At 50.8% G+C, this 20,874-nt stretch overlaps 1 protein-coding gene and 1 long non-coding RNA gene across 2 annotated transcripts; one reads left to right on the top strand and one right to left on the bottom strand.

Annotated features, from left to right (window-relative positions):
* The first annotated feature begins 2,274 nt into the window (after positions 1-2,274).
* On the top strand, positions 2,275-12,776 carry SFTPD (surfactant protein D). The gene is made up of 7 exons (XM_039240514.1): positions 2,275-2,473; positions 8,134-8,250; positions 8,444-8,560; positions 8,860-8,976; positions 9,304-9,420; positions 10,063-10,146; positions 12,400-12,776. Exons 1-7 carry the CDS (start codon positions 2,275-2,277, stop codon positions 12,774-12,776), a joined length of 1,128 nt encoding a protein of 375 aa, XP_039096445.1.
* A 1,899-nt stretch (positions 12,777-14,675) lies between these two features.
* Positions 14,676-16,557, bottom strand: LOC120237301. The gene is made up of 3 exons (XR_005529913.1): positions 16,498-16,557; positions 16,069-16,247; positions 14,676-14,921 (listed from the first exon to the last, which is right to left on the bottom strand). It is a non-coding gene; the product is annotated as an uncharacterized LOC120237301 (long non-coding RNA).
* Between the last annotated feature and the right edge of the window lie 4,317 nt (positions 16,558-20,874).

The following is a 20,874-nucleotide window of genomic DNA, read 5'->3' as shown; positions in this document are numbered from 1 at the left end:
GTGATACACGTGTAGTGTTATGAATATCAGTGGCAGGTTTCCAGAAGCCAAGTGGGGTGAGAGTGAGTCAACAAGGAAGAAATGGTCCCACTTCTGGAAAAGAGCTCTTAGAAGGCCCAGGCTGGGCAGCTCAGGTTACAAGGTACGCATAAATAGCAAGTGGCTGCCCAGGAAAGGGTAATTTGCCTGGAGATCCTGGAGTCTGAGAAGAAGCGTCTGTGAGTCTCTATCCTTGCCTTCATTTTGTTTTTTCAATGGCTGATGAATATCTCTCTGCCCATATGGCTGGTTTATCCTACTGGTGCTGTGGAGGTAGGGTCTATGCGCTGTGCTGGTCTAGGAAATATGAAAGGTGGGGGACAGAGTGAGGTAATGAGGAGTGCTCTTTGGCCCCTCACTGCTCCCTCGGCTCAGTGTGAGATTTGCTCTCTGGGTCGGGGAAGGTGGTCCATTGGATGATCCCCACCCAGCCCCCAGATGCCATTGTCCAGAAGCCCCAGGGAAAAAGGCAATTTCAACTTCTCTCTTAGTTCTCCTCCATTCCTGATTTCTTTAGAAAGAAGGGTGGTAGAGGAGAAACAGACCAGACCTTCCCAGACTGACCTTCTAAGCCCATCCAGGTACCAACTGCCTGTGGGACATGGACATTCATGATTCTCCCTTAGCCTCGAGTCTTTACTTTAAAAAATAGACTTACTGGACTAGGTCATCGATTTTCCAACCAATTTTCAGAGGAGTCATTTTTTTCTCAATAATCTTAACCGGAAAGCTTGGCGCAGACACCGTGGATTGAGGGGGGCTGCAGCTCTGCCCATGTCCTCTGTAGCCCCAGCTAAGATGCTGCGTCTGAATCATGGGTCTGAAACCCTGTGAGTTAGCTCTCTTTGCAGCCCCTTCCTGTTATAGTGCGTGGCGGTGCCTCTCGTGGCATCCTTAGTGGTGGGGCAGAATGCTTATTGCTTCTTCTTCTTCCTCAAATTTGGGGCACGGGGCCCCAGAGTTGCTGTAGCTGCAGACTAGAGGGCAACGGCCTCGTTCTGGCCTGGGTCCTTCAGTGCTCATGACTGAGCCTCTGCCACAATAAGGAGCTCACCTGGGTGTTTCTAGAGACTCCCAGGAAGCCCAGGCAAGTGGTGAATTCAAAACTGAAAGAGGCCACTGCAATATAGGGACCAGCCAGCCTAGAATCACCAGCAACCTGGAGGAGGCACTTCTCTGGTCAGGAAAGACTCTCCCCTGCCACCACCTCAGCCTGCCCGGTGACCCCCCGTCCCTCAGGCTTTTTTCCTAGCCTCTGCGTCTCCCACAAGCTCTTTCCATGCTCCTAACTTTACTGTTTCTCTCTGAGAGAGGAAAGAAGCCCAGGAGTGGAAGTGACTCAGGCCCAGTACCCGCCCCAGTCTCACTTAGTTCCTAAGTCCCAATCCGATGGTGCCTGGATGCCCTATTGGACATCTTCTCTTCCTATCCCTGAACTAACCTTCCCTTGACTAAACCCATCTCATGTGTCGCCTTCCTCCATGAGGCCTTTCTTTCAAGTTCCCTTAGGTGGTGGGAGCAGGATGCTACACCTCCCAGGGGCTCTCCAGCTGCTAACTTGGCATCTCTGAAAACTTTCACTTGGGTTCTGTGTGCAAATTTCCTTCTGGAGATGGTGTCCAGTCCAGGGATGGCAAGTCACCTGGCAAACAGGCACCCCCGCCCCCATCCTGTGTGCTCAGGACAGATATCACAAAGCAGTCAGGTCTGTAGCTCCTTTCCAGAAGAGTGCTGCAGACAGCAAGAGTGTTAGTCTATCCATGGCAGCAAGTGAGAGGAAACGAGGTCGCGTCGTCAGAGCTAAGTCAACCACCTTGATGGTATAGACAGGGAGGTGGAGGTCCAAAGAAGGGAAAGGTCTTTCCCAGAAGCACTCAGTGAATCCTTCCTGATGTGATTCTGTGGCCTCAGTGAGGAATTCTACATCCTACCCCCTGTGCCAATATCAGTGCCCAAGGGAAGTCACAAGAAAGGACGACACAGGGCATCTCAGAATAGATGGATATTGCTGCCAACTTATACCTGAGTTCCAGCTGCGTAACTCATGCTTTCCCAGACCAGACCGTGTGCCCACCTGGTCCCTAAATTTCTTTGGGAGACCTGCTTCTCTCAACCCTGGGGAGGGAGGGCAGGAGGGGAGGTGCTTCTCCTGACCCTCAGGAGCTGGGCCAAGCCCTAACCCATGCCCTAAGACCAAGAGCATGTCCTTTCTCATTCTGTTCATCCACCTAGGCCATGTTTCTCCTCCCTCTCTCCGTGGTGATCCTGCTCACACAGCCCCTGAGGTCACTGGGAGCAGAAATGAAGACCTATTTCCAGAGAACCGCAGCCAACGCCTGCACCCTGGTCATGTGTAGCCCCATGGAGAATGGCCTGCCTGGTCGCGATGGACGGGATGGGAGAGAGGGCCCCCGGGGCGAGAAGGGGGACCCAGGTAGAGCTGGGACCACTGGCTTGTCCTCGTGGAAAGGGGTGGGCGTTGGAATTGTAACCGACCCAGAAGCGCTGGGACAGTCTGCAATGGAAGACTTGGAGGTAGACTTCTTCCCAAGGGGGTGGGTTTCCCCCAGACGTTCGGTCCGTGTGAAACGCTGCTTTACCAATTGGCAAATGACTGGCTGCTCTGAGCCCCCAGGTGCCTCCCTCCATTACCAGCTGTCCTGATTCCTTCCTTGGAGGCTTCTCATTCCTCCCACTCCAAGAAGGAGGAAATAATGGGTACATGGAATCTGTGTCTCCCCGGAACCCTGCTCTGGGACCTAACAGTTGGTCATCCAGATTAAATAGCGTGGGTGCAGGGTGTCAAATACTTTCAATATCATATGATTTCACTCATATGTGGAATTTGAGAAACACAACAGATAAACATAGGGAAAGGGAGGGAAAAATAAGATAAGAACTGAGAGGGAGGCAAACCACAAGAGACTCTTAAATGCAGAGAACAAACTGAGGGTTGCTAGAGGGGAGGTGTGTAGGGGGATGGGTTAAATGGGTGAGGGGCATTAAGGAGGGCACTTGTTGGGATAAACACTGGGTTTTCTATGTAAGAGATGAATTATTGGGTTCTACTCCTGAAGCCAAGACTACACTGTATGTTAACTAACTTGAATTTAAATGAAAAAATATATATATATATTTTCAATAGTCATGAAGGTTGGGAAAGAATGAGATTCTGTGACCCCATACTCAGGTCTGATCACAGGAAACTGTCCTAATACATTACAGAGAGACTGAAAGGGAACTCACATTCCTTTGTCCAGCCTTGTGCTTGGGCGTTCACTGAGTTATTCATTTAATCCTACCAAAAATCTTACAGGGAATATGTGAATCTCATTTGACAGGTAAGAAAATTGTGACACAGAGAGGCTTAATGACACCCAGTCTGGAGGGGAAAAGACACGGGCTTCTGCACCAGACAGATCTGTGTTTGATGGCTAGCTCCATTTCCACAGCAGGGACCCACCGTGGGACAAGTCAGTGCCCCTGAGTCTCAGTTTGTTTATCTATAAATGGGAATAATATCTACTGCACAGTGACAAATCAGGGAGCCAAGGCTTTTTTTTTTGTCAGATTGTCAGGATAAAGTTGCATCTTCCAGCTGGACCAATCAGGTGAATTCTCATGAGGTTGCCAAAGGTATTGATTATTAAGGGAATTATCTAAGAAGTACTGTATATAGGGAAGCATCTGGATCTCGGTGGCAAGGAGTTAGAATTCAGTGGACCACCATTTAGGACAAGGGACCCCACCCCCACCCCCACCAGGTGCTGGGCTAGGGTTATGGAGGGATCAACTGTGGTCTATATTTTGGGAACTGGCATTTTGGTTGGGAAGGAAGGAAACTAACAACATTTAAGTAGGAAAGATAGGTAACATCCCCAGGCTTTATAGGACAACGGACAAGCTAGTACCTATGGGTCCTTTACAGAGAGAAAGTGGCTCCCGATATGAATGGCCTGGGGCTCGGGGAAGGCCACCTGGAAGTGAACTCAGAAGGTGTATTCAAGGTGTCAGCATCTTGGAGAATCCCCGTGCTCTTTAGCTCTCAGAGGGGTCCTGAATCAAATCCGGGAGGGGGAGCCATTTCCTATAATCACCTTGTGAGCCTATAGCGCAGAGTGTGGCTGAGACCTCCCTGTCTTCCGCAGGTGGTCCCCCCCCTCCCCCCCGCCGCCATGCACATTCCAAACCTGGCGTTGGGTTGGTGCTTGGAGAAAGAACAATGCACAGCTGGGCCAGGGAACCAGGCTGAACTCTGGCTCCTGGATTCCAGGCACGTTAGTCACTCAACCATTATGGGTCTGAGAATTTCCTAGTGAGCTTGGAGCCCCTCAGAATCCTGAGCCATGTAAGTCTGGCTGGGGCCAGAGTCTGCACTTGGGACAATGTCCCCTGCAGATCCTGATGCACAGGGTTCCAAGAACCTACTGTAAAGGACAAGATAAGCCTGAGAGAAGGGAGCCTTGAGCAGAGGTAGGGGGTGGAGCTGGCTCAGTGTGGTACTGCCTCAGCCGTATCAGGGAGGGCCAATGTCCCCACCCTGCTATGCGGGCTGTATTTCTAGGGACAGTCCTCTTACTCCTTGGCATCTCCAAGATTCCTGCCCAGAAGGATTTAATGTATATAGGCATGTATTTCCACACCCTCAGCAGCCCACGACGACACTCTTCACCCCTGCATACTTCTCTGACCTCCCCTGCTCTGGCCACACTGGTTCCTTGCTGGCCCCTAACCACCTTCAGCCCCCTGCCTCCTCGGGCCCTTCCCATAGCTCTTCCCATAGCCGTCCCTGTGGGTCACTCCTCACCTCCGTCACGGCTTTACTCATAGACCACCTTCTCCACGAGTCTAACCCCGACCACCCTGCTTAGAAGACAGTCCACCCCCTCCACCCTCCCCACCCCCACCTTCCGACACTCTCTGTGCTTTATCTTTCCTCTCTGGTGCTTATTTTGCTTTAATGAACCATATGTTGTACATTTTAATTTTTATGATCTGTCTCTATGCAGTTGGGGTTCAACCCCAAGAGGAAGGGGGATCTGATGTTGTGTCTGCTTTTTCCACTGCTGCATCCCGGCATTGTGGATGGCGTCTTGCACACAGTAGAAGTTTCAGTGAGTACCTGTGGAATGAATGAATGGAAGCTGTAAGGAGAGGAGGAATTTAGCACAGCTCAGACTGGCCAGGCTGCTGGTCCACACAGCATCACTTCCGGTGGCATTAAGGTACAGGGCTGGCCTTTGGGGGGCGCTAGGATGCAAAATTAGTGCTTTGGGAGGCATGGGTGCTCGCTGTTGAAGAGGGCGTCCCTTCATGGTCTCCGGGGCTTCTGGGCCATGGATGGGAAACCTCTAGCGCTTTTTCTACCCGCTGCCATCTCAGCCAGGGTGGAGCCCGAGGGAGGCTCAGCCTAGAGATAGGACATCTCTGCCCAGCGCGATGCCCTATTGGATATGGGGTGTGGGGCCCAACCTGGAAAACCCTCTATGCTTCCGTGTCATTCCTGGTGAGGATCAGAATGAGAAGCAGGACATAGCGCCCAGCACAGAGCCTCTCAGCCACTCATCCCAGGCCCCCGGCCCCTGCCACTAGCACACTGCTGCCCAGCAGACCCGGCCCCTCCTGGAGCACAGTCTCCAAGTCTCAAATGTCGCCTTCCCTCTGCGAGTCTCTAAATCCTCCTTGCCTTGAAGTCCCATTTGCTGCCTCAGGGAGACAGCTCTGGCCCCACGTGTGTGCACTCGGCTGGGGTGACGTCGCAGGAGGATTAGGGGCCTCGTGAATCTTCTTCCTCCCTCATCACCTGGGTCCTCACAGTTCAAAATCCCACCGCAAATCCCTTGCAGACCGGGGCCTGGTGCGAACATTGCATCTCGCCCAGTTATGTTCTGCAGATGGTTTCGCAGGGAACAGATAAGTGAGTGACACCATCAGGTGTCATTTCCTCTCTTGTTGCACATGAGCATTTAGAGCAGCTTTATCCCCAACAGCCCAAAGATGGGAACAGATGTTCCCAGATGTCCATCAACTGGTGACTGGATGAACCAGACGGGGCCTGTCCACACAGTGGAATACTACTCAGCCCCGCAAAGGAATGAAACGCCGAGGCACACTGCCAAGGTGATGGACCTCAAGAATGTCACTCTGAGTTAAAACAGCCAGACATAAACAGCCATATATTGTCTGATTCCATTGATAAGAATTGTCCAAAATAGGGAATAGAGACGGAAAGCCGAAGTGGTGCTATCCAGGGGCTGGGAAGAGGGGAGACTGGGGGTGGTGATGGCTTAGTGGCCATGGGGCTTTTTTGGGTGATGAAGTGAGTTTGAACTAAAAAGAGGAGGTAGTTGCACACCACTGTGGATGTGCTAACTGCCCCTGAATTGTATACTTTTAACAGGTTAATGTTATATGGATTGAATCTCAATAAAAAAAAAAAAAAGAATACCCAAATGAACAGAACTGAGTGTAAATCTCTTGCACATTGGTAACTGTTTGCTCAGATTAGTCTCTTGGGGGTAAATGTTATGTGATTTTAGACCTCGACAGACTTTCTGGAGGCCACGTCTTTCTAAATAGGTTCGATCATTTTTTCCCATACAACAATAATCTGTAGTCACTAAAGAAACAGCAAGAAGACAAAGTTACCTTGTGTCATTTAGAAAGAACGACTGGTAACACTTCTGTAGATGCTTTTCCTGTGTTTTTTCCCATGCCGTACACATGCGTGTACATATTTGTGAAACAGGATCATACTGAACATAATGAGACATTAGGTAATAATTTGGTCTATTTTCTATAGTCTCAAGAGTGTATTACATTGCTTTCTCTTGTTTTGTTGACATGGAACTGACATATGACATTATATTAGTTTTAAGAGTCCAACATAATGATTCAATATTTGCATGCATTGTGAAACGACCCCAGTAAATCTTGTCAACGTCCATCTGCAAACCTTGTACAATTTTTCTCCTCTCATGATGGGAACTGTTAAGATCCCTCTGAGCAACTTTCAGGTATACAATACAGTATTATTAACTATAGTCACCGTGCTGCACACAAATTTATTTCATAACTGGACGTTTGTACCTGTTGAGCACCGTTAGCCATTCTGCCCACTTCCCGACCCTGCCTCTGACAACCCCCGATCTGTTCTCTGTATCTCTGAGGCTGTTGCTTTTGTTTGTTGGTTGGTCTGTCTGTGTACATTCTACATAGAAGTGAGATCATGTGGTGTTTGTCTTTCTCTGACTTAATTAGCATGATGCCCCAAAGTCCATCCATGTTGTTGCAAATGGCAAGAGTTCATTCTTTTTCCTGGCTGAGTAATATTCCATCATATAAATGCCTGTGTATTCTCCATCCACTCATCCATTAGTGGACACCCAGGCTCTAAGTTGCCTCCATGTCTTGGCTACTATAAACAATGCTGCAGTGAACATGGGGATGCAGATATCTTTGTGAATTAGTGTTTTTGTTTCCTTAGGTTAATGCTCGGAAGTGGAATGGCTGGATCATACAGTAGTTCTATTTTTAATTTTTTGAGGACCCTTCATTCTGTCTTCCACAGTGGCTGCACCAATTTACATGCCCACCAATAGTGCACAAGGGTTCCCTTTTCTCCACATCCCAACCAACATTAGTTATCTCTTGCCTTTTTGAGAAAAACCATTCTAGCAGGTGTAAGGTGATAGCTCATTGTGGTCTTGATCTGCAATTTCCCTGATGATTAGTGCCAGGTGTCATTTCTGATAGAAACTCCGGTTCTGGGAAGGGGAGAACGAGGAGTCCATGATCAAGGGTAAATGCTGGCAGCTTGCTGCTGTAAACACTGTGGTCTTGGGGCAGGGGAAGGTGCCCTGTATGGAAAGTCAGATGGCTCTTGGCTTCTCAGCCAACTCCGACAAGCCTGTTTTCTCACCTGTAAACTGGGGATGTGGACACCCATTTCCTGGATCACCACTGGACCGAGGACTGTGGAGGTGGGGTGTCTATGCCCTGTGGAATGCTGAAGGAATGCAAGGGGCCTGACCACGCACGCAGCTGGCTCGCCTCTGGGCCTAAGGCTTGTACCCATTTCTTCTGCCACTACAGGTTTGCCAGGAGCCGTCGGGAGAGTGGGGACGCCTGGCCCAGCTGGCCCAGTTGGGCCCAAAGGGGAGAATGGCTCCGCCGGAGAGCCAGGACCAAAGGGAGCCTCCGGAGCCCTTGGTGAGCAGCTGGGCATGGAATGCAGGTGTCTGTGCGGTAGACACTGGGTCATTTCAGGGGAGACTGGAACTCCTGTTGACGGCACCTTTTACGACGACGCTGCCTCTCTGACCTCTGTCACTGCTCTCCTCTCTGTACGCTCCCACTTCCAACAGGATTTAGTGTCACTGACCACACCGATCCTTTTCCCCAGGACCTCCGGGACCTCGAGGTATGCCTGGTCCAGCTGGCAGAGAGGGTCCCTCAGGGAAGCAGGGGAACGTAGGACCTCAGGGCACACCAGGCCCCAAAGGAGAGGCTGGGCCCAAAGGTAGGTGGTTGGTACGTGGCCGGTCCGGGAGGGCGAAGGGAGGGATACAGCACAGTCCGGGTGGGACCTACGGCCAGCTCAGAGCGCTGGGAAAAGCCCAGACCAGCAGCGCCAGGCCGGCCTTGTGGCCTTTCCCCCACATTCCCTCCAACGGTGTTTTCCTGTTTGCCTCCCCGGAGGAACCTCGGCCAGTAAGGAGCGCCTTCTCCTCAGTTCTCTCTCCCCCTGGAGCGATGGGTGAATAGTACGCAACTGAACACACTCTCAGCACCTTTTGTCCCAATGTGTTCCCTCCTCAGGAGAAGTGGGTGCCCCCGGCATGCAGGGCTCTACAGGGACGAGAGGCCCCCCAGGGGTTAAAGGAGAGAGAGGTGCCCCGGGTGAGCGTGGAGCCCCTGGAAATGCTGGGGCGGCGGGTGAGTGATGGAAGGAGCTAGGACTGGGCTCCCCCTTGTGTCCCCCTGACGCTGGAGATGGCCTCCCCTCCCCCGCCGCTGGCGTGACTGGGTGGTGGGGAGAGAGGAAGGGGTGACTGCTGGGCTCTGGGAGCTGTCCGCATGCAGGGAGAGTGATGTGTGAGCCACGGGGGTACTGTGTCCAGGAAAGGTTGGCCATTGGGTGGTGGGGACAGTCAGCGTATGGAGAGGGTCTGTATGGGGGAGGGCCAGGCGGACAGTCCACGACTTGGGAGTGTGACACTGCTGGGAAATGTGTACAGAGCTCACCCGGTTCTCTGATCCCAGGGCCTGCTGGAGCCACAGGTCCGCCAGGACCTCCAGGTGCCAAAGGGCCCCCAGGACCAAAGGGTGACAGAGGCGCTCCTGGAGACAAAGGAGCAAAGGGAGAGAGCGGGCTTCCCGGTAAGGTAGCATCTGCTAGATCTGGGAGCTGCCACGGGGTGGGGACAGGGGAAGGGAGGTGGCCGCCTTTATCTTGAGATAGTCCACCTTCTCAGACTTGGGCCCCATTAACCACAGGGAGTGAGTGGGAAGCAGGGAAGCTAACAGGCAGGAAGGTAGGGGAATGAGGCTCTGGTTTTAGACTCTTACTCAAGGGAGGGCAACCCCGAACAGTTTTTTCCATCCGATCCCTGGAGAACGCATGGCTCTCTCCCCAGTTCAAAGGCTAGCTTTGACTATCAGATAAACCAATGGATGGGAAGTACTGATGACAGTATATTCTTATCCCCCTCAAAGGAGGTGCTATGAGACCCCCGGAATATGGAGTTAAAATGTCATATGGTTCAGTGTCAGTGATGTGCAGGGACCTGCTCAGGGGACAGTGTGTTAATAGCAGAAGTACCAGAAATCTGGGGGTGACAGGGGCTAGTTGTGTTAGTGGATGTGGGCTTCTCAGGGCCCAGTCCTAGCTTCCCTTAGGGCCCTTCCCCCTCTTCCCCCCCATATGTGCCTGAGACTGGGTACCTTTCCCTTGAGGCCCAGGCTCTGAGCTGGTCCCAGGCTGTGCTGGGTTTGCCTTCACTTGACCTCTTTCTTCCGCAGACATCACTGCTCTGAGGCAGCAGGTGGAGGCCTTACATGGACAGGTTCGACTCCTCCAGAATGCCTTCTCTCAGTATAGGAAAGGTGAGTTCCTGAACCCGAATCGAGCCAGGCACCAGGGCTAGTCCTCCGCCTGCGCCTTGGTTTGGGCCTGGGGCCAGGCTGGAACAGGTTGGGAGCATATTTAGAGCTGGTTCTGGCTCTGGGACAGGGGCTGGGGCTGAGAATAGTGCTGAGACAGAGCAGTGCAGTCATATACTCCAAGATCCGGAAGTAGATGCCAGAGACAAATAGGAGGGTGTGGCCATATCCCTAGTTGAGTGGGGTGAGGCTCTAGGATGCCCCACCCCACAACATCACAGCCACCTGTGACCCGATCAGTGCCCTAAGCCCTGTGCCATTCAGCATACCTTCACTCCTGCCTGCCCCTTGCTGGTCCCTGTGATAGACAGGGATCCAACCCAGGAAACACTTCTTACCTCTGTGGGGCCTAGCCTGTGAATGCCCAGATATTGTTTCACAGCCCAATGCAGCGGAGAATCCAGACACTGTCCTGAGAGCTGGGGCTGGGGTGCTGCCCTTGGGGTCCAAGGCTGGTAGGAACTTGGCCTTGCTATGTGGCCCTCGAGCATCTCACCTTGGACATGCCCATGGTTCTGGAAGGGGGCTGGCTGCCTCTGGGCTCCAGCCAGTGCCGGGCCCTCCCTGGACACTTCTGGGTGTTTAAAGCAGAGATTCTTCCCAATCCCGGAATGCCGCAGAGTCAGAGGCCTCCAGGAGCACATGCCTGAGTGCCCTGTGCCTTTTGGAATCTCCACCTCAGTCCCTGATTGGCCCCCCTCCTCGGCTCTCCCTGACATCAGCTTTGAGTCTTCATCATTCATCAAATCTCCCTGATACAAAAAAAAGAAGAGTTTTCTGAAAGAGTAGATCACAAAGGGGTCTGACTGGGTAAAACATAGGTTTGGCTCCTAAGTACCTAAGCACCAAGGATGGGAGTTTCAGGTACTGGGTATGTCTTGTTCCCTCCGTAACAAATTCGCACATGTTCACTCACTTCTATGCACATCGCTGCGAAGTGGAACGTGTCCATAGATGCTGGCCATGTGTGTACTCAAATACCACCACTCACCCCACACCATGACATACACGAGCACATGCATATGTATGTACACATGTCCAGATGGTAGGTACTCCCGTGTACCTCCTGACGAATACATGCACATGTTTGTGCATGCACATGTGCGCCCACCCAGATGCATGGAACATAAAACCCAGTAGCGGCCCATGAACTCTCGCACTGACCTTGTCCAGGGCTGCTTCAAGTGCCGCCCTGAGCCTGTGGAGAATCTACCCCCGAGCCCTAGTTGAAGCTACTCAGGAGAAGGGCCATGGGTCAGGGAGCACCCTGAGCTCTAACCAGCCCTGTGAGGCCAGGGCACAGCCCTCTCGGAGGCCCTGACGATTTCCATGCCTGAGCCCCAAAGCCAAAGGGCTGGGTTTAGGATGAAAGATAGATACTTGATAGGTCACATGGTTGATGTCTTTATGACGTGTACCCCCTCTTTTGAAATGAGGAATTAGAAACCCTGAAAAGGGAAGTAACTTTCCTGTGTCCACCTAGGCAGTCATTGCCAGGACAGGGTTGAAACGCCTGGCTTCAGATTCCCGAGCAGGGCTCTCCCGGAACAGATCCTCTCTGCCCCCTGCCACCTCTCAGGTGCATTCATCCCCTCAGCCAGCACCCTGGAGAGGCTGATTGGCTGGTGCATCACCCATATCATGCATCCCAAGGGGCCAACATTGGGCTGCCACAAGTGCAGAGATTAACACAGCCAGGCTCTCAGATGCCCCCTCCTCACCCCACATCACACAGAAACACCACTGGATCTACTGTTATGCACAGTCTGCTCTTCATACTGCCCCAGGCATCACACCTTCAGCTCTCCGGCCAAAGTCATTCCAATTTCCACCGACGCCAGCACACAACATGGAGTGAAACAGAAAGCACATCTTCCAGCTCTAATGTCTCAGCAAACAAGGTTTAATCCTAACAGCACATTGGATGGCATGTGACTCCAGGCCCCTTACTTAACCTTTCTGAGCTCATGTCCTCATCTGTAACTACAGACCACACACAGGACTTCCTCCCAGGGTGCACTGTGAAGCCAGGGCTGCTCTGGAACCAAGTGCCTCAGATTTGTCCTATCTGGTGCCCTGATATCCCACACGGATGCTGGGTGGTGGGGGTGGGGTGATGCCGCACAACGGCCACAGAGCCCCTGAGCCCTGGCCTGGGGCTGCCATAACCCTAAGCTGACTCTGCTCTTCTCATAGTGGAGCTCTTCCCCAATGGCCGAGGTGTCGGGGAGAAGATCTTCAAGACAGGAGGTTTTGAGAAGACTTTTGAGGACGCACAGCAGGTGTGTAAACAGGCGGGGGGACAGATGGCCTCCCCACGCTCTGCAGCCGAGAACGACGCCCTGCAGCAGCTGGTCACAGTTGAGAACAAGGCTGCTTTCCTGAGTATAACCGACATCAAGACGGAGGGCAAGTTCATCTACCCCACAGGGGAGCCCCTGGTCTATTCCAACTGGGCCCCAGGGGAGCCCAACAACAATGGCGGCGCAGAGAACTGTGTGGAGATCTTTACCAACGGCAAGTGGAACGACAAGGCCTGCGGAGAACAGCGCCTGGTGGTCTGCGAGTTCTGAGCCACTGGGGTGGGGGGCCGCACTCGGCCGGGAGCCTGGCCAGCGAGCGGGGGCCCAGACCTGTGTGCTGCTGATGCCCCAATAAAATGGCGCCGCCTCTGGTGGCCAGGGCTTCTCCACAGAGACGTGGGGGGAGGCCCCTGCGAGCGCCTCTCTCAGAGTCGAATGACTTCACACACAGGAGGCTTGACAGAGGAAGAAGGGGTGAACTGCCTTCCCAGTTGCAAGGGATAAACTTGGGTCCCCAAGACCTCCCCGTGGCAAAATCCGGTGGCTCCCCCTAGCCCTCCTCCCCATTTCCCTCCCCTTCCCTCCCCTTCCCTCCCCTCTCCTCCCCTTCCTCTCTCCTCCCCTCCCTTCCCCCTCCCTCTGCCCCCTCTCTCAACCCACCCTCTCTCCTCCTCCTCCCCCCTCCCCCAGCTCTCTTCCTCCTCCTTCTCCTTCCCCTCATCCTCCTCCAACTGTCAGCCATGTTTGACCAGCTGACCACCCCCAGCCCTTCACTCTCCTTCCTCTGGGCTTCCAGGGCAGCACCCCTGCTTGCCTTTGTCTCACCCGGCCGCCTCTTTTGCCCCTTCCTCCTCCCACTTGACCACTTAATGGTGCAGGGCTGGCCTCTGCTCTCCATTCTCTTGAGGCTGGACTCTCACTCCAAGCAGAGCTCAGTCTGTCCAAAGCTTCGAATTCCTTCTCCTGACGGCTCCCACATGCACATCCCTCTTCGGACCTCTCCCTGAACTCCAGGCTCCTCTAGCCAGTGCAAGCGGGAGCCCCTGGGCTGACAGGCCTCAGTGGCTGCCTCTTGCTTCAAGCCCTGGGGCTGGGGAAGCAGCAGTGGGATGGAAGCCTGGCCGGGAACGTCTGCCTCCCCGGACCGGGCGACCCTATGCCCAGTAGACTGGTCCTCCCCCTTGCACGGCCCAGGATCTCGCTGTGGCACACGACGGCTGCTTGTTCACAGGAGGGAGTTCCTCCCACACGACCCAAGTTCCATGTGAAGTCCCGGGCATGGAGGGTGTCCAGCCATGCCCACATTTACCCCCAACCCTCCTCTTGCCTGGCAGTTGCGGGAATGTTCTTTCCCTGCTCCTCACCAGAGGGGATCTAGCCAAAGCCGCCTCCTCTTACAGATGCGAAAATCGGGACACAGAGTGACCAGAGACTCCCCCATGGGCGCAGTCAGTGTCAATGCTACAGCCTGGTCATGACAAAGGTCGTTGACCTCAAAGCTTACTCTTTTGGCCTGTAAATTTTTAGGTCAAAGGCCTTTGTATGTTTAGTTTGGTTTTATTGACACACTAATGGCAAAATTTTTTTTGTTATGTTCATTTTTTTAATGTTTATTTATTTATTTTGAGAGAGAGACAGAGAGAGAGAGTGGGAATGAGGGAGGGGCAGAGAGAGGAGAGAGACACAATCCCAAGCAGACTCTGCAGTGTCAGCAGAGCCCAACTTGGGGCTCGATCCCACGAACCATGTGATCACCACCTGAGCCGGTATCAAGAGTCAGATGCTTAACTAACTGAGCCACCCAGGTGCTCCTTCTTTTCTTTTTTTTTTAAATTAAGTTTTTGTTTTATTTTTTATTTTTTTTAATGTTTATTTATTTTTGAGAGAGGAGAGAGAGAGAGACAGAGCACAAGCCAGGGAGGGGCAGAGAGAGAGGGAGACACAGAATCCAAATCAGGCTCCAGGCCCTGAGCTGTTGGCCCAGAGCCTGACGTGGGGCTTGAACCCACGAACCATGAGATCATGACCAGAGCCGAAGTCAGCCTCTTAACCGACTTAGCCACCCAGGTGCCCCTTAAGTTTTTATTTTAATTCCAGTTGGTTAACATACCGTGTGATAGTAGTTTCAGGTATACAGTATAGTATGATTTGACAGTTCCATACATCGCCCTCTGCCCGTCATGACAGGGATTGTGGAAAATGTGACACCCAGGCTGAAGAAACTGGAACGACACCTGGATGGAGCACAGGCTCCTAGGAGAGGGCACCAAAGTCCTTCCCCTAGACAGGACACCAACCGCTCTCTCCTTTGTTTCCGGGACCACAGGATCTGCCCTTTCTGGCCCTTCCTGAATGGACCCCCAGGTGCTCAGCCGCACACTCCTGCAGCCACATCCCGTGAATAGGACAGCATGCCTAAAAACAAAAGCATGTGGCTCAGACTCTCCGCCAAGGTCTTTCTCCTGTTACTAAAAAAAAAAAAAAACCCAATTCCTGGCAGCTTCTCAGATAGGTCAGTTCCACAGAAAGGCCACACCTGACACACTCATTGAAGGAGCTTAGAAAGGCCTTTTATTATTATTATTATTATTATTGTTATTATTGCAAATAAGAACAACTGGATCTGGCATAGGTGAAGTAGATGCATTTTTTCTTCTTTTAATTAATATTTTATTTTGGGGGAGAACCCAAGCAGGGGAGGGGCAGAGAGAGGGGAACAGAGGATCTGAGGCAGGCTCTGCACTGACAGACTGACAGCAGTGAGCCCGATGGGGGCCTTGAACTCATGAACTGTGAGATCATGACCTGAGCCAAAGTCAGACCCTCAACTGACTGAGGCACCCAGATGCCCCGCAAGCATTTTTCCTAAGAACAGAGAGCTCTGAATTGGCCCGGGAGGACTGGGGGAGCACAGGCAACATCGTGCTATCTCCCTGGCCTCTGCCCCTCTCTGCATCCTTGCATCTTCCTCCTTTACACACCAGCTTCCTCTTCTTCCCAGTCTCTTGACTGCCCAGGTGTGGGGAAGCATACATCACACGAATTGCCACACGGAGATTAGAAACTCTTGCTTGATATCAGTTCCAAAGTCCTATAAAAATGAGTCTGTCTCAGCTGCCCAACCTCCAGTCCAATGACCTAAGCCCAGAAGGCGGGACCTCACAGGGCAACATGGCCGCCGGGATCCACGCGAGGTCAGCGTGGTGTGGGCAGACCCTCTAAAAGTGATCACTGCCCATCCCAACACTTCAGCCAAGCCTGTCTCGTGACAAGAGGGAAGGAAATAGAGCAAAACTATGTGACTCGGTGGGAAGGAAGGAAATCTCCTGTGGTCTTGAAGGCTGTGGAGGCTGAGACTCCACACCCTATGGAAGGTGGCTTCAGATCCACCTGCACTGTGGGGCTGCGGGGGTCCGATTTGCTCTCCAGCACAGAGAACAAGTAAGGAGGTCTGATTGGGCTTTATAGACACAACTTGACTAATATAGAGGGCCAAGGCAGGTTATTCAGAAAATTCAGGCCCTAATCCATGCCTGAGCATAGGGGCCTCCCTTGTACTTACATCATGGGCAAAGGTCAACAGAGATTTCAAACACTTTCGGCCTCTTCTAAACCACAGCAGCCACAGTCTCTGGCTTGGTAGCCAAGTAAAGCCAGGGCTGTATGACTCTTGTGTTCTCAGGAGATGCCGTGACCTTCACAGTGCCAGGTGGCATCATGGGAGCAGGGTAGGACCCTTCTCTGTTTGGAGAGAGGACAACCATAGCATTTTCCTAGCAAAGCCCCTGTTCAGTCTGATAGAAGATTCTTGAGTTACCGCCTGGTTCTCAACCCTCCTGTCACCAAAGCAGCCCCCATCCCACTCTGAACAGGCAGTGAGGAGCCCTCTGAGGTTTTGTTTTTCAGGGTCCTGTCTTTGGTCGGGGTCCCCTTGATAGAAAACCCTGACCGTGGAGTTGTTTCAGGTCAAGGCATTCTCTGTCACCCTTACCTTCTGGATGTCCTCTGCCCAAGGTTAATGATGTGCTGGACTTTTCAAGTTGCCTATGCCTTCTGTACAAGAGCAGAGAAACCAAGCGTCTATCAGGAGGAGTAAAATATGAATTTATATGTCAAGTATTTGTCCAGGCACTGGATACAGAGGTGGAGATGGCTGTTTATGCCTTCATAGATGCTGCAGCCATGACATGACATGACATCAGAGATGAGCTGTAGAATTGTGTCCCAGAAACAGGCCATCGAGATACTCAATGAGTAGATTCAGAATGAAGGGGTGAAAATAACACATTATCCAGGGCAATAGGGAGCTATAGCCTATGCAATCCCCAGGCCATTCAGACACTCACTATCATTCAGGCAAATTGTCTGTGATTCTCAGGCGTCTCAATGGCTAATAGCAGGTATTTGGTGGTAGATTTTACTGGTTTTCACCAATGCTTCAATAAGAGAGGTCCCACGAAGGCGGACCTGTGACATGCGTCACTTCTGGGTAGACACAGGTGAGGACCTGTGCCCATTTCTCCAATGGCCTCTCTCCTGCCGCCACCGTGATCCCAGAAGCATTGGTGGATGTAAAGCTGTAGTACAAGCCAGCATTCTGGAAGCCTGAGCAAATGGATGGAGAACAGCTACCCTTGTGGACCCAAGGGGATCTCTTGGATCCACTTGGACTCTGAGTGAGATTTGGGGGTGGTTACAGCAGCCCCGGTAGCTCATCCTTATCCGTTACACATTGAACATGAACCTCCTTGCCCTCCATCTACTTAAGCAGTGTAGCCTCTCTCAGACTGCCTGGCTAGAACGACTCCAAGCCAGAGAGACTCCTGAGAGCCCTGCCTGAGCAAGATGGTACTTTTCATCCATTTCAGTACCTTGACACAATGAACGGAGTAAGTAAATGAAAGAGTTGAGGGAATGAAATCCTTAATTCCTACGTGTAAGTCTGTTTGTAGGGTCGAATAAAATGTTTTCAAGATGTTTCCAGGCCCTCTGATCTGAGGAACTAGTGCCGTGCCTTCACCACTAGCCTTTCTGCCCTTTTATGATTTCCCAGAACATGGCATCTCAGGTGTGAGCGGCTGGGCCGAGGCCAGGGCCGAAAGGTCAGGGGAGCCTCAGGCCAAGCAAAGGCGCTCTGTGACCAGAGGGCTGGGTCAGCATAGAAAGAGAAGGAAAAATCTCGAGCTGGGTTTTAAGCAGGTCCTATGCCTGGCCGCCCAGAGGCCTGACGCCCTGCCCACCCACCCAGAGGGATGTGAGTTTTCCAAAGACCCGATCCCAGGTCTTTTGAGGGCCTCTTCAAGTGATTCTTAAGCTGTTAGGAAAGAATACACATTCTAGAACCGTGAAAAAAAATTACTTTTAAAAATAATGAGAATGGACGCAGTCCTCTTATGCTAAAGGGTGTTATGTGGCTGAGCTAATTTGTATATTACTGACACGGGAATAGACAGAATGATGTAAAAACCCACAAAAGCCCAACACGGGTCCGAGGATGCACACGTATACGTATATATCATCTCTGCATGATAAAAATAGAATACCCAAATAGTAGGAAAATAGTGACTGCTCAATGAATAATGCTGAGGTAAATGGTTAAGCGCTGAGAGGAAAAATCAAATCAGATTCTTTTAGTTACATATAAAAGTCAAAATCAGAAGAAAACATAATGATGATTTATATAGTCTTGGAGGGGACAAGAGCTATCTAAGGATGATGTCGGCGGGGCACCTGGGGGTTCAGTCTGTTGAGCATCTGACTCTTGATTTTGGCTCAGGTCATGGTCCCAGGGTCGTGGGATGTAGCCCCATGTTGGGCTCCATGCTGAGTGTGGAGCCCTCTTAAGATTCTCTCTCTCCCTTTGTTCTGGTCCCCTTGCTTGTGTCCTTTCTTTCTCGCTAAAATGAGAATGAAAATGAAAACAATAATGATGTCAGAAAAGAAACCCAAAACAATAATATTGATTCATCATACCACAAAAAAAAATTACATAAAACTTCTCTGCCAATGAGTAAAACCCAACATACAATGAAAATTAAAATATTGACTTATTTGCAAAGCACATAATAGGAAAAACAATAAGAAACTGATGAGTAAGGAGGAAAAAATGGGATAAGAATGAGAAGCAAAAATCCATAAAAGAAGGAATACTGATGTCCAGTAGTATTGAAATATAAACAAATACACAAGCTTAGTAGTAAATAAAAAAAACTAAATTCAATAATAATAAGTGTCCAAAAATCTATGGACTAGAATTAAAGCTATTTTCAAAGGACAGTATACTTCACTTTCATTATTAAAATAATTTTTTTAAAGCACGAACTGAAAATAATTGAACTAAGTGTTCATCTTTTTAAAAGAAATTTTTCAAATGAGAAAAAACAAAGGATAAAACAAATAAAGTGAAACTAGTGAGATAGGAAATAAATAAGAATGATAGAAATGATAAATTAACCCAGAAAGCAGATTTTTCAAAGCCAAAGGAGAAAAATATATCTTGTTAAGTCTGTATAAGATAAAAAAAAAAAAAAAGGGGGGTGCCTGGGTGGCTCAGTCAGTTAATTGTCTGACGTTGGCTCAGGTCATGATCTCACGGTTCGTAGGTTTGAGCCCTGAGTAGGGTTCTGTGCTGACAGCTCAGAGCCTGGAATCTGCTTCGGATTCTGTCTCTCCCTCCTTTCTGCCTCTCCCCTGCTCACACTCTCTTCCTCTTCCTCTCCTGTCTCTCTCAAAAATAAATAAAACATTAAAAAAAAAAAAACATTTAGGGGCACCTGCATGGCTCAGTCAGTTGCACGTCTGACTTCGGTTCAGGTCATGATCTCACACTTGTGAGTGTGAGCCGGCGTTGGGCTCTGTGCTGACAGCTCGGAGCCTGGAGCCTGTTTCAGATTCTGTGTCTCCCTCTCTCTCTGACCTTCCCCCACTCACACTCTGTCTCTGTCTCTCTCTCAAAATAAATAAAGATAATAAAAAAATAAACATTTAGAAAAAAGGAAAAAAAAGACAAAACACCAATATGCACAGGTCGGTTGACCTTTGAACAACGTGTGTTTGAACGACATGGGTCCACTTACACGTGGACTCTTTTATGGTAAATACAGTGCAGTCCTGTAACGTACTTTCTCTTCCTGATGGTTTAATAACATTGTTTTTTCTCCGGCTTACTTTATTGTAAGAATTCAGTATAGAATGCACTTAACAATACAAAACGTGGCCACCTATGTCATCAGTAAGGCTTTTGGTCAACAGTAGGCTATTAGTAGTTAAGTTTTGGGAAGTCAAAGGTTATCCGTAGATCTTCAACTTCATGGGTGGTCCGTGCCTCTAACGTCCGTAGATCTTCAACTTCATGGGTGGTCCGTGCCTCTAACGTCTGCTGTTCAAACGTCAGCTGTAGGAGCAATAAAAAGGCACTGTAACCACAGATAGGGAAAAGTTTAAAGGCGCTTTAATTTTTTAAATGTTTATTTATTTTTGAGAGTGAGAGAGAGTGCAAGAGAGAGAGCGTGCACAAGCAGGGGAGGAGGAGAGAGAGAGGGAGACACAGAATCTGAAGCAGGCTCCAGGCTCCGAGCTGTCAGCACAGAGCCCGACGTCGGGCTCGAACCCATAAACCATGTGATCATGACCTGAGCTGAAGTTGGACGTTTAAGCAACTGAGCCACCCAGGTGCCCAGAAAATAAAGGCCCTCTATTCACCTTTTTTTAGGCATTGGTCTGGATGAAATAAGGAGGCCAGGACAAATTTGGCATCCCTCCACAGCTCTCCCCCACCTTTACTCTGGGGCCCGAGGTCAGACCCACACCTATTTCTGTGGAGCTCCAGGTGGTTTAGAGCATCCTGGCAGGGAAGAGGAGAGGTGGCACCGTTTTCTCTCTGACCGGGAACTTAGCTCATAACCATGGTGCATTAGTTGAGAATGACCAGGAACAGCGAGTGAGGTGTTAAGCCAACTGAGAGGCATCGATCCATCCTCCATCTCAGACCCAGGGGGCGCTTCTGCCTCAGGACCCGCCCCCCCAACTCCTTTTACATAGTGAATCCAAAATGCACACCACCTTTTCTGAGTCCCGTCCTTAGGGCACTTGAGAACCAGACTTCGTCAGTGTAAGGGGAGATGATCATCCAGGAATAGCTCCCAGACAGAGCACAGGAAGGGGTCAGCACGGCCGGGCAAGGGGAGGGCGCCAGAGGACATTCTCACTGGGCGTAAGGATCACACGTGCAGCTCTGCACACGAGATCAGATAGTACTTTTGTGACTACCGAAGCCATCGGTTCTTCTTTTGTTTTTATTTTTTTAATGTTTGTTTACTTTTGAAAAAGAGAGAGAGAGACAGAGCAGGAGTGCGGGAGGGGCAGAGAG

This window comes from Hyaena hyaena, unplaced genomic scaffold, assembly GCF_003009895.1.
Source record: "Hyaena hyaena isolate Hyena2069 unplaced genomic scaffold, ASM300989v1 scaffold_176, whole genome shotgun sequence".
NCBI lineage: Eukaryota > Metazoa > Chordata > Mammalia > Carnivora > Hyaenidae > Hyaena > Hyaena hyaena.
Note: the sequence above shows the minus strand (reverse complement) of the source record. Positions and strands in the feature narration are given on the sequence as shown.